The sequence below is a fragment of the Equus caballus genome, chromosome 16, assembly GCF_041296265.1.
Source record: "Equus caballus isolate H_3958 breed thoroughbred chromosome 16, TB-T2T, whole genome shotgun sequence".
Lineage (NCBI taxonomy): Eukaryota > Metazoa > Chordata > Mammalia > Perissodactyla > Equidae > Equus > Equus caballus.
In genome coordinates, this window is record NC_091699.1 from 59,845,299 (window position 1) to 59,858,554 (window position 13,256).

At 42.7% G+C, this 13,256-nt stretch overlaps 1 protein-coding gene across 5 annotated transcripts in view; it reads right to left on the reverse strand.

Moving 5' to 3' along the window:
- Positions 1-3,330: 3,330 nt before the first annotated feature.
- STAC (SH3 and cysteine rich domain) overlaps positions 3,331-13,256 on the reverse strand; it is a 150,762-nt gene continuing 140,836 nt past the window's right edge. For 4 of the 5 annotated variants that reach the window (XM_070238945.1, XM_001489696.6, XM_023620752.2 and 1 more), the window contains one exon: positions 3,331-8,337. In XM_070238945.1, coding sequence (XP_070095046.1) covers positions 8,239-8,337 — 99 coding nt within the window. In that variant the 3' untranslated portion in view covers positions 3,331-8,238. The remainder of the gene's footprint in view (positions 8,338-13,256) is intronic. The other variant, XM_070238946.1, reaches the window with a different exon arrangement.

Genomic DNA, 13,256 nt, shown 5'->3' on the forward strand with positions numbered 1-13,256 from the left:
GCAGCCAGGCGTGGATATGCTCTTCATCTAACCGTCTCCTTATCATCACACCAGAGCTCATCTTTGACTCTGCTCTTGCTATCCCCTTATCACACAAAGCCAGAGGTCACTGAGACCAAAATCCACCCTTCCCCACTGGGAGAAATAGAAATTGGGAGGAGGGAAAAAAATCTTTCATATTCATCTCCCGAGGCTATGAAATTTACAAGATACAAGAGAAGTGTTCTTTCTCTAAGGAGGCTGGATTATTTGCATAGGGACTGAGTTGTAGTCTTGAGTGGTGGTAGTAATGGGGACAGTGGAAGAGAAAAGGCTTAAAGAGAGATGCAAGCAGAGAGAGGTCCATGGGAGACAGCTTCCAGAGGCTTAAGCAGTGAGACTTTGCTTCTTGTGTAAAAAATGAGTGAAGAATAGCTTTGAAATCAATCAACTGAATCAAAGAAGTAACTACTTAAACCTTTATTAGGGTCTAGTGTAAATTACACCTGAGAATGTGCATGAGTGTGTGCATACACACATGCTCTGGAATTCTTTGCCTTCTAATTAGGATGTGGGCTGCAGAAGCACCCTCCGTGTAGGCTGCAGAGGCAGGGGCAGTATGCCCTTGGATACAGTCCTACTGGCTAACCTGAGGCATCTTTCCTCACTTTTCTCATCCCCAGAGGCTAGCTTTGCCTGTTATTTCCCGGGGAAGGAAATAATGGCTTCCCACACTGGTTACACATGACTACCATGCTATTGGATATTTTCCTCTTCTCTTTGGTCGTTTTTTTCTGGCTTTGGGGAATGCTTTCTATGTTCCTAATCTGTGTATGCAGGCTTTGGTCCTCCTTGGAAATGTTCTTAAGGCACAACAATGAGGTTCAGTTAGATTTCTCCGATCATGTCTCCACCTTCCCAAGTGGCAGTGTGATGCTGTATGTTTCCTGTTGGTGCTGTAACAGATCACCACAAACTTAGTGGCTTAAATAATACAAATTTATTATCTTGCAGTAGTGGAGGTCAGAGGTCCTAAATAAGTCTCATCAGGCTAGGTCCACAGGGCTCTTTTCTAGGTTCAAGGAGACTCTAGGCTCCATCAGCAAAACTAAAGTGCTGCAGCTAACAGGATCTACCCTTCCTAAAAGTCAGGTTAGTATCAATCTATTTTTACTTCAGCTGTTCCCTTCAGGGTCTTACACTTGAAACCAAGAGCCCTTAAAGTATTACTTTCTTCAGCAGATACAGATCTATCCCCAAGAGTTGTGAGAAATACAGCCTGCTCAGTCTTGCTACTGGGCTGGTAATTCTTTAGTGCCTTGTGCTGCTCCATCTCCACCCCACAGATTGCCCGGTCTGGAATCTCATCTGAGTCCAGCTCTGCTTCCTATTACTGCCCTCCTGGCCAAGTCCTTGCACCCTCATTGTCCCACTTCCCTTTCCTCAGAGTACATGACACTCCTCAGATGGCTGATCTTCCTGTGAGTAGGAGTAACATTTCTCCATCCCAAAAGTCCACACATTTTTGTATTTCCAGCACTGACTCAAGAAGATTTGCCTTGTACTGCTTCATTGCATTGAATTTTATGGTTTTAGTATATCACATGTCTGCAAGAGTTATGGATTCTATAAAACTAATTTCTGAATATTTAAGGTTTTAGCTTCCCCCCCCCGTGATTGAAAGGAGAAAAGCCACTTTTGAAGCACTAGGAAAAGCAGTTTTGTGTTCTTGATCTCTCTATAGCAGGAAGGCTTTTGTGAGGTCTGCCACGAATGTGAGAAACTGGCCCATATCGCAAGATGTCTGTGAAGTTTTTTTTTCTTTCTGCTTTATCTCCCCTACCGCCCCCCCCCCCCCCCCCCCCCCCCCGCCCAAACACAGTTGCATATCCTAGTTGCAGGTCTTTCTAGTTGTGGGATGTGGGACACCACCTCAACGTGGCCTGACGAGCGGTGTCATGTCCGCGCCCAGGATCCGAACCCTGGGCCCCCGCAGCAGAGCGCGAACTTAACCGCTCGGCCATGGAGCCGGCCCCTGTGAATTTTTTAAAACCCTAGTTACCCCTGTTGTGAAGAAGTCTGTATATTTGTTTTCATTTTGATGGTGTTTTAACCTTTATTATTCTATGAATTAATTTTGTCTGGGTTCCTAAACATCAGAATTGATGAGGAATGGATGAAATTTTACCTGTATGGAACACTCTCCTTGGGGCATTTGTCTAGAGAGGAGATTTGAGATATGAATTTAAACCATCTTTGGAATGAGGTGTGGCATAAACAAGTAAGCAGTCTCCTCCTTCCATCCCCCCACCATCCCTCACCCAACCCCATCTCCTCCTCCTCACCAGCTCCTCTACCCTCCACTCAGTCTTCTACGAACACTGCTGATACTGCTCAAACACTCAATGCCACAGCATTAAGGCAGTGCACTGTTGGAAACATTTATACTCAAAAGTTAAAAAGAATTGTCTCACCTCCACAAGATCTAAATGCACCTCATCTCCACCAAATACCCTCCCTCATCATCCATAAACTCTAGTGAAATCAAAGTGCTTCAAGTGTTGGGAAACTGTAAAAGAGAATGCTGAAAAGAAATCTTTCTGCTTTTAATCAAAATCGCCTTTTTGGAAAGTGAGGACATTTTTGGCTTGACAGGTTTGAACTTTGGTAGATCCTGTTCCTAATGGAATCAGCATTGCTCCAGCATATTCTTGTGATTCACTGTCCTTTCCCTATTGTAGCACACACATACGTTTTCAGTATTACTGTTTGATTACAGTCTTTCCCAGTAAACTCCAAAAATATTTATTTCACTGAAAAAATGACATCCATCAAAATGACCAAAGGAAAGTCCATGTCTTGAAACAGGCAGCTAGTGATTCACCATGCCCAGATTTAGACTGTTGGGTATGAATACATTTTATCAGTTCATTAAGTGGTATTCACCTCACTCGTCTTGGAGGAGGCACACACGGAGCTGTGATGTCATCCCCACCCAAGAGTGACTGCTGATTTCATTGTAATTTTTCTCTCTGTCAAGACTCCCTGACCCAATGTTGAAGGTTTTCCAAGAATATTTTTGGAAACTCTTCACTTTAAAGTGGTTCCTTTACAGTTTTCTCCATGGAGTTAGAGAAAATGTTTACTTAGGAAAGACCTTAGTGATTCATCCTAAATGTAGAGGTGGAAACTGTGGGGGAGAGCACTGGCATTTCCTCCCTCCAAGGGCTGGCATTAAAGGAGCCATTGGAGGTCCTTGCAAGGTGACTTTCATTTCTGTCCCACCATTTCTTGCTATGGACTTTCATGTCTTTGAGAGAGCACATTAGCAAAAATAAATGAGAACATAGATGACCTGAATACTTTAAGCATTTATTTAGTAGATACATATTTAACTTTATACACTGCAGACATAACTTTTCTTTTTTGCCAGAATTCTTTGAACATTTATAAAGATAACTGATATTTTAGGGCACAAAATAAAATGCCAATCAATTCCTCAAGCAGAAGCCATATGAACTGTATTTTCTGACCACAATGCACAATGGTTTTAATCACACACACACATGAAATAAAAAAATCTAAGAAAAAAATAAAAACTGTAATTACAGAGTATTTAGAAATGAATGAAAATGGGAAAACTTTAATACAGTCAAAGCTGAACTCAGAGGAAAAGTCATAACCTTGGATGATTTTTTTTTTCACCTTAATAAGGAATGAAAGTAAATGAACCAAGTACATAATTTCAAGAAGCTAGTTTAAAAAGAGAAGATAGACAAAGAAAAATATTGCCATGCATAAAAAAAGATGGGATCAGGTGAGTAATCTGAGAAACTGAGTAAATGAGGCCAGTGGAGGAAATCTGAAGATGATCCACCATTTTTCTTGGAAATAGGTATTATACTTTTCTAGGGACTAGTGTTTTCGGGACTTTAGTACATCCTGACTTCCATGAAGACATGGGAGTTTTTCAATAGCTGTTTAAACTTGATGATGAGATAATAAAAAAATCAGCCACTTTTTCATTTTTAAAAAGGAGCTATAAAATAAATTGCTATCATCTGGCTAAAATTTCAAGGTACAGTTAAAAGTTTCCATTACCCACAGGAAGATTGAGGACTATTTAAATTTCCTTATTGGAAGCTAAGAAAAAACATGTTCCAAGGGTCAAAAACACCAGGTGTTGTACAAAACACACAACAGAATGGCAACTGAGCAAAAGTGAACAGATTGTTAGAGGATGTCATTAAACTAGTTTTATTTTTTTGTCCGAGTTGTTTGTAAGGGCTTTTGTTTTGGGATAAATCTGTGGAGCACACCTGCTCACTCAGTTTCACAGGGCTACTATTTTGGGCGATGCTGAACTTTCTTTTATTCTCAGATTTATACCAGCCTACGCCCTGCTGGTCAGTATTTGCTAAAGCTATGGGAACACAATAAAGCTACTCTTACTCCTGAGTTTTCCATCCCTTGGGGACAGAGATCCCAACTTTCTCCTGTTCTCTACAGATTCAAGAGTAGATTGTCTTTCAGCCTTCATTTTTACTATGATTGTGCACTTTTGTCCTTTTCAAGACTTCATAGGTATCCTAGTGAGATGCAGAAAGAGAGGGGCCATCAGGGAGCACTGGGGCTCTTAGGTGGACCCCACATTATATGAGAATTCTCTACCGCAGTATTTTCCAAACTACGTTCCTTGGTGTGTTCTAGTTCATGCTAATAGGTGTTCCATAGTTTTAAATCCCCTTTTACAGATTCACCTTCAAAATTAGCAAATTAAAGGCTCTGAGAAGTCTTGATTGAAAAAGTCTGGCTCACTTTATTGAATCTAAGCTTCTTTTTGAACACACAACACTTTTTCACAGCTGCTTGGGCCTGGCTCTAGGCTGGGGCCAATAGTACGTTTCCTTCCTGGCTCTCTTCTCCTTGGAGCAGCCAGTGGCCTGGACTAGCTTTTGAACTTCCAAGATGTTTTCCTGCCTTTTAGCAGTACTTGGCACCAGGCTATTTACATGTGTTGTGATCTTCCAACTGATTTTATTTTTCTCCCTTTAATAGCAAAGAGGACTAGCTCTGATAAGCTCCTACCATGTGTCAGCCTACTAGATGCTTTCAATATGTAGCCCAGATCCTGGACTCTTCCTCTTGATGGGAGTGTGTGTGCATGTGGGTGTGTATGTTTGTCATGTAGAGTTGGGCAGGAAAAGTGGCCTGTGAAATCAACTGTGCTGGTAGCCAGTTGGACCTCTACACATAGGCTCTCTTTGCAGCCCCACTGCTCACATTAAAGGTGATTCAGATGTCTACAAATGATGGGGGTGAAAGAAGTTTTATTCTTCATCTTCTGGAGCACAGAGGAAAGTTCAATGGGTTATTAATTTCAAATTCATCATGATAGAATCCAAGTCCTACAGCACTGGTAGTAAAGTATAGGGCACAGCTCTCCTGGTTTAGCTGGATATGTGCCATCCCTTAGCTGGAGGCAGGGGCAGGAGGTGAGCGGGTACAAGACTGTTCCCTCAGACTATGAAGAATATCCCCCCAGATACCTTTTTTCTTCTTCATATTAGCACTTTCCCCTCCTTCCCTGTCCCCTCACCAGAGCCTGTATCCTAAGGTCTTCATCTCATCTCCATTCTGAAAGCCTTTCTTCCAGACATTTCTTGAGTCTTGGAAACCTTCAAGACTTTGGTAGGTAATAGCAATCGCTGTTCTTGCCCTTTCTGCAGACAGGCAGGAGGAGAAACAGAACTATGGCTCCTAAAATTTCTGTGTGTGTGTAAGCATTATGGCAATCTGTGCTTTGAGGAACATCTTGCTCTTTCTTTGATATCTGGATGACTCCAGATCTTTAAGGAATGCTATACATCTTGCATTTGGAGGGTTAAGCACCTTCCAATACCTGATGTTTGCAAAAACTGTTGGGCCTGGCTGTGCAGAAAGAGTATTTTTTCTCCTTTCTAACGCTGGCACACTTACAAAGTCCCTCTTTCAGTTATCTATTTCTGTATAACAAATCACTCCAAAACTTAGTGATTTTAAAAAAACAAACCATATTTATCTTCTCATAAATCTAGAACTTGGGCAGGACTCAGCAGGACGATTTCTGCTTGGTGATATCTGGGCGCTTGGCCACAGAAATGTGCGGTCTCTCCACTGGGTCTCTCCTCCATGGTGGCCTGATAGGAGATAAACTTAACATGGTGGCTCAGGGTTTCAAGGCTGAGTGTTCCAAATGATTAAGGCAGAAGCTGCAAGGATTTTTGAAACCTAGCCTCAGATGTGGTGCAGTATCACTTTCGCCGTATTCTATTGGTCATGTAAGACCAGCCCTGACTCCATGTGGAACGGAGTTACACAAAGGCGAGGATATCAGGAGGCAGGGATCATTGGAGGATCAGCTTGGAGGCTGGCTACCACAGCCTCCTTCTGTTCAACTTCAAAAGGCAAACTGATTTTTTAGTGCAAATTAAACTTGCATAGGATGTGACATCACTGTATCCAAAAGCTTCAGTGGATATTCCACCAGAAAGAAGAGATCGCGACACATGTTTTTCTATGCTCTTTCTGGCCACTGTGTTATCTTTATTAAATGGAATATTGAATTAGAGGCAAAGAATGTTTATACTCTGGCATTATATTTTATAGAATAGCCGTCATATCTTTCATTCTGGCTCTCAAAGAATCCATCTTGACTCTGTACATTCAGTTTTGCACATTGTGTCAGAGAGGGAGGAAATTCTGGATGCTGGCTTTAAAATGAGAGTAAGGCATCCAAACTACTGTGAAACCAGCAGCCACCCCATCTCAGCTCCCAACTTCATACTGAACAGTAACAAAAGAAATAAATGACGACTAATGATGCTTTGGTTTGGCAAATAATGTTTACATGCACAGATGCATCCACTTAAGTCTTTTCAAAACCAATTTTTCTAATGATTTTATTGCTCTGTAACAAAATAAACCAAACTGACATTGATTCCAAGGTCACTGTGAATTGCAGTTTAACTGTATTAATGACTAATAGGATGCAAGTTTGAATGCCAGGAGGAGGCTTGAGGAGGAAGGCATCACAGTATATTGCATTCTTGTAAACATTAGTATAAGTACAGAGTAATAGAGATTCCCCTAGTTGATGCCAAATAGGCCCTAAGTTCCTCTGCTTTCAGAGGGATGAAGCATTAAGGATTCTTTCCCATTTTACCTCTGCTAGGGTATAATATACTGCCCTAAAGAAGAATGGATTCCAATTTGGCTACTTTTCTCCTAAGATGCTGTTTTTCATTCTCCTCCATGTTTCTGGTTCCCTGTAAGTTGGGCTCAACCTCCAAAATGGAGTCCTACATGATGGCATGAGGGAAAAATGCTGCCTGCTCCCCAGCACAGAGCAAGTAACATAAAAATGGAGCTCATTATCGAGACTTTTTCCCACCTTCTCCTACCTAGCTCCATCTCCTTGGGGAAAGCCCTTCATAACTGAAGGGGCTGTATAACCTTCAATAAATAAGGGCTCTTTGCTCCATCTTCCCCCGACTTCGCCCTTTGTATCTATGCCTCGTATCTTGTTCTGTTACCTCTGTCAGTAACTAGAGCAGCAGGAGGGTGTGCCCATCAGCCATCTTTGGGCAGATCAGGTCTTTGCAGTTAGTGCCACGTCACCTTAGTCCTCACATCTAATGCACACCACCAGGATTTACTCAGAGGACAGAAGAGACAGCACAATCACAAAGTTAGGGGGCCTGAGGGGTACACTGGAATGTTGGGGGCTAGGAAGTAGGACTTCCTGATGCTCTGCTGAGAGACTGCTTGGGGTCTCAAATATGATGATGCTGATTGGTTGGGACTGGGGACAAAGGTCTGGAACCAGAATCACACTTGGCTGCATGGATCTGAGCCTCACACTGGGGCCGCACTGCAAACTTGGGGCACATTCCAGCAGGTTAACTTACACCACACAGACAGGGCGGGAGTTGAGTCCTGGCGGACAGCTGTGGTTGCTGCCCTGCTGCCCCTGCTGAGTACGGCGCTCCGCTCTGCCAGCCGACTCTCTCAGCTTCATCCCCTCCTTGGGCAGCCTGGATATGCTGTGCGATGGGCCCTCTGTCTTGTGGCTGTTCGTCCACAGTCTCAGATCCTTGAGTCTTGTCTCACTGTTTCCTGGGTGGCCGGGTCAGTGCGGCAGCTCCTCTGGGTTGACACAGTGTGAGATGAGGCATCGCAGCAGAGCTTGCCTACTGCAGAAGGAGGAGCGGCCAGCAATCAGATGTCTTCTAGGACATCGAGGGGGACGAGGCCTCTCTTCTTTCCACTGAGGACTCTGATAAAGCCGTCTTGCTCTTCTTCAGAAGTCACACAGATCTGAATGTGAAAGAAGAAAAAACCAAAAGTGTCAACAAGAAAGAAGTTAGAACTTGAGTTTGAATCACTGCTGGCTGAGGTCAGTGGCCCATCACACTGGAAAAGGGAGAACAGGTGCAGGGTGGGAAATTGTGGCTCTGTGAGAAAAAAATTGAATCACAAATTAGGCAGAACCCTAGGTTTGGAACTAGGCCCAGGCATTGAAGATTTTCTGATTTATGAACGAGGATCAATAAAATGGGATTGATAATACTGTGTCCCTCTGAAGAGTCACTATGAGGACAGAATGAGATAACGCTTATCACAGAGCCTATCATTTGGCATGCAATCAGTCCTCAATATGTTATTTAAAGATCCAAAATAACAGTTGCCATTTAGCAGGCTCCTGTCATGTGCTTGGAAGTTTATACATATAATATTAGGAAGTCAAAGGAAGCTATTTCATTCCTGGCCCCAAGCAAATAAATGCCAACATCTCCCATATTCCAGAGTAAGCCACCTGCGCTGCACTTAAAAATGAAGTGGCTAAAATCCATTTGGGTAGCCTTGTCACTCACCGCTCATAGGATACTGAAGGGCACATAAAGGTGGATATGGCCAGATGTAAATGAGAAGAGGTTTTCGAATAGAGCTGTTAGTGTGTTGTGAGTTTCTCCCGCTCGACCTGCTTCCATGGGTGGTGGGTTATGTCTTAGGTTGGATTCCTTAACAGAGCCTGAGACAAGAATTCCTGTACAAGTGACCTATCGAGGGCGTGCTCTCAGGAGCTGGGAAGTGAGGGAAGCAGGATGGGGCAGGAGAAGGAGCTAAGCAATGGTGTGGTCTCAGCTGGAGATGAGCCTCAGTCTGATCCTATGAGAGTCTTGGAGCATGAAGTGCACCATGGGGTTGTCCTACTTTGAAGCAAAGGATCTGGCCTTTTGGACTCAATGTCAGCCACTGGCCACTAGCTGATCTGGGGCGTGAGAGGCATAACCTTGCAGATGAGGCAGCTCTTGTTCCACCAAGGGGGATTCGCTGGAGAAGGAGCAGCTGTGAGTTGTTAGTAGCCAACATGGCAACTGGGAGCTGGGCACACATACTTAGTGAAGGGAGTGTGTGCAGGACACCAACAGAAATCACCAAAGTGGGCTCTTCTTTCACACAAGATGAGGGGCTTTAATAGGACACATAAAGAGCTTGATTTATGACTCCTGGTATGTGGGGCATACAATGGACTCATATGTGAATCATGTTTCAGAAATCTACTGTGTGAGAAATGTGAATGGAAAAGGACTCAGACAGTGAAGTAAAGACGGATTAATTTATAAGAGCAGAACATTGTGTTGACTTTCACAAAGACCAGAGGTGGGTCACTTGTGAGAGAGTAATAGCCTAGGAGTCATGTTAGATTGTACTAGAACCTGATGGGTAAAGTGAACCCCCAAAAGAGGGTGGACTATTTGATTTTCAAAAGTTGAGACCTGCCGTTGCCCATGACAGAAACACCACAGGTGAGAGACCTCAGTGATGGGCAGGGAGTATATGTCTTGTAAGAACCCAGAAAAACGCCTTGAGAGGAAGATTTACCTTTAAAATCTGTTAAAGAGTGAGTTTTCTTCTTTATTGAAATGTGCCGCAATTGAACAATCCTTAATAGAAGTTCAACCAGTCAGCAGCAATGAATAGCTGAACACCTGCCCCGTTGTGCAAGTTTGTTCTAGATGCTTATTTAAAACATGTTTAACTGAAATATTTAAATAAAGAAATCAAAATTGAAAACAACTCACTGACACATGCACACATAGATGTTGTATTGTGTTGATGCTGAACAGAGAGAACACTGGACAAGGAATCAGAAAACCAAAATCCTGGCCAGAGCTAAGAGCCTTAAACCATTACCTTATGCCTTAGAATAACTAAAAAATGGACTGCAGTTTGGGTCTCCATTAGTTTTGTGGGTCATTTTCAGAGTTTTCCATCATTTATATGAATAGTAAATTTCAGTCTCTTTAGCAAAACACCCGTGATGGTTCAGATGCGTGTCTATATATAGAGTAAACCTCTGCTTATCCTTCTCTCTCTTAGGATTTCAGTGTGGAAGAGAAACGTTGCTTGATGGAGGCAGTGGAAGAGTTGTTTGGAGGTGTCGCAGAAACAGGAGGCCAAGAAGCACAAACGTTCATGATTTGTTGGATATATTCACTTATTTTGCGCCTTCTAGTTGGCATCTCTAGAGTTATTTGATTTTGGGAGTCCTTTGTAAGGACGAGGAGCTCTGCACCCACTATGTACAGCTTAGACAGGTTTGGGAGCAGATAATGGGTAAGTAAATGAAGAAGTTAAAGAAAGTTGAAAATAATGAGTACAAATGGCTGAAAAATAGGCTTCAGCAGCTTTCTCTCTACCCAGAAATGAAGGTCTAGAATTTGAAATTCTGGTGGTACAAATACTAACTTTCCAAGTTTGAGAATCTAGCATTTTAGGAAGCAACGGCAAAGTTGGAAACATTTCCTTTCGTTAGAGGTGGGATGGAAAGATCAGTCCAGAAGATTAATTACAGGGAGAAGAGAGGGGGAAGGGGGTGGGAGCCAGAAGAACTCCTTTGGGTTGGAAGGCCATGAATAAGTGACCAACTTGTCTTGATTTGCCCGGGACGTTCTCAATTTTCGCACTGAAAGTCCCCCGAAACCAGGAACTTCCTCATCCCAGACAACTGAACAGTTGTTTATTCTAGCAAATGTGTTACTCATCACGCTGTCAGACCTACTTCAATTGTCTAAGGACCTTTAATTCCCCACTTTCTACATTCGTTCATTCAAGAAATTTTTATTGGGTGCCTACTATGTACCAGATACCATTCCAGAAGCTGAGGAACTAGCAGAAAAAAAAAAAAAAGAGAGGCAGACCAATCCCTGCTCTCACAGAGCCTGCTGAGCAGAACTGAGAGGCAAGAGCTTCATTGAGTAATGACCTATATGATGAGCCTGAGGGCCAGGCCTGTTTTAATCCAATTATCCATTGAACAATACTTAATAAACCCACTGACCACGTAAATCATTAATATTTTTTGAATGAATTAATGAGTGAAGAAAAGGGTGCTGATGTGAACATGTATGGCAATCTGATCTAGCCTTGGGGGTAAGGAAGACCTCCCTGAAGAAACAACATTTAAGCAAAGAGAGGGAGGTATTGTGGGAGGGAGGGAAAAGAGTAGAATAGGAACAAATTCCAGGATCAAGAGACTGCGGCACTTTAGAGTGACTAACTAGAACAGTGTAGCTGGAACAGGGAGTTGGAGGTGGTGAAAGGTGCGCGATGAAGCCAGAAAGGCTGGCAGGGTCACGAATGTGCAGGAAATGCAAGGCTTGCTAAATCCCCTACTTGACCTTCTGACCTATCTCATTGACTGGAACCGGGTCAAAAGCCAACCACTAAAATAATCACCAGCAAGGGGAATGGAACCAATTCAATCAATTCAGTTAAGGTTTACCTGAATCATGAACCATTGAGATGGACAAGAGAACAAAAATCAGGGCTTTGCAGATGGGAAAAGGGCTAAAAGGACTATTGGTATCTACCAACTGTTGAGGATTTTTAAGTGGAGAGAGGAGCTGGTCAGATTTATTTAAAGCAGCTCTCTTTCCTCTCTTCTGTCTTTTCCTCTTCTCACCTCTCCTCTCCCTTCTTCTTTTGTTAACCATTGTCTCCCTTGCCTCTCTCCCGCCTTCTCATCTTCTCTTCCTTTTTCCTCCTCTCTCTCTTTTCTCTCCAGCCAGAAGCCTTCTGAAGGTTGCAGCAATTTTCTTCTCACTGCTGAAGAATCCTAACTTGTCCACCCAGCTTGCTGACCATGGTACAGACCTGGCTCGGGCACATCATGTGTGCAGCAGTGGTGAGCTGGGCATCTCAGTACCAAGGTAGAGACAGCACACACAGAGCAGAGGCACCACTCACACAGCAAACCTTCTCCAGCCAGCCCAGTGCTTACCTAACTATCACTCCCAGCTACCACCAGCCCCTCAGAGACTTTGCACTTGTAATATGAGACAGATAGTTTATGGTCTTTCAGCTTTGAAAGACTTACCCCATTTCTTTCCCAATCTCATGCCCCAAAGCGTAGACTCTTTGCTGGATTGCAGGTCCATCTCGATAATTAAACTTTAACAGTCAGCATGCAATCTTTGGTCTCTTAGTCATTATTATTATCATCATCATTATTATTATTTTAACGCCACTCATCCACGTTTCTGCTCTGGTTTCTGAATTTGTAGCTCAACCACCCTCCTGCTCTCACGTCCCTCAATTCTTAAAGACTATTAGAGTGGACTGGATTTTCCACTCTTGTCTCTACTTGATATCTGATTGCTGATCCACTCCTAGGACCTCTGCTTCTTTTCCTGTGTTGCCCCAAATTATGCTACCTGCTGGTTAAGTGTCCCTCTTGACCCAGTCCCATTTAGGTCCTAACTGGCTAAAGTCCTACAGTTTCTTTTTTTTGAGGAGAAAACTACAGAACTTTGACTGATACAAAATCTTGAATCCATGAAAGAACATGATCATATTCCTGGATGCTAAGATTAAATGTAACAATGTTAATTCTCCCTAGTTCATTTATAAGTTCACTTTCAAGTTCACTTCACTTCATCAAAAGGCATTTTTAATTGATAAACACAAACTTTTATCTGGAAGAATAGCAGGAAATTATATTTTTTTCATATAAATATATATACATACATGCACACACTTTTTTAAGGTACATTGATGGAAACTCATTCCATCTAACCCACTTCTGGGAGCACATATGCTAATAACACTTAAAGTTTTCCCTTGCATTGCCTCCAAACTCGTTAACATTCAAATGTGCTGCCACTTATAACTGAGGAGCAGTCATTTTATTTAAAAATATTTCTCCCCTAGCAATCCTGGATTCAGTCTTC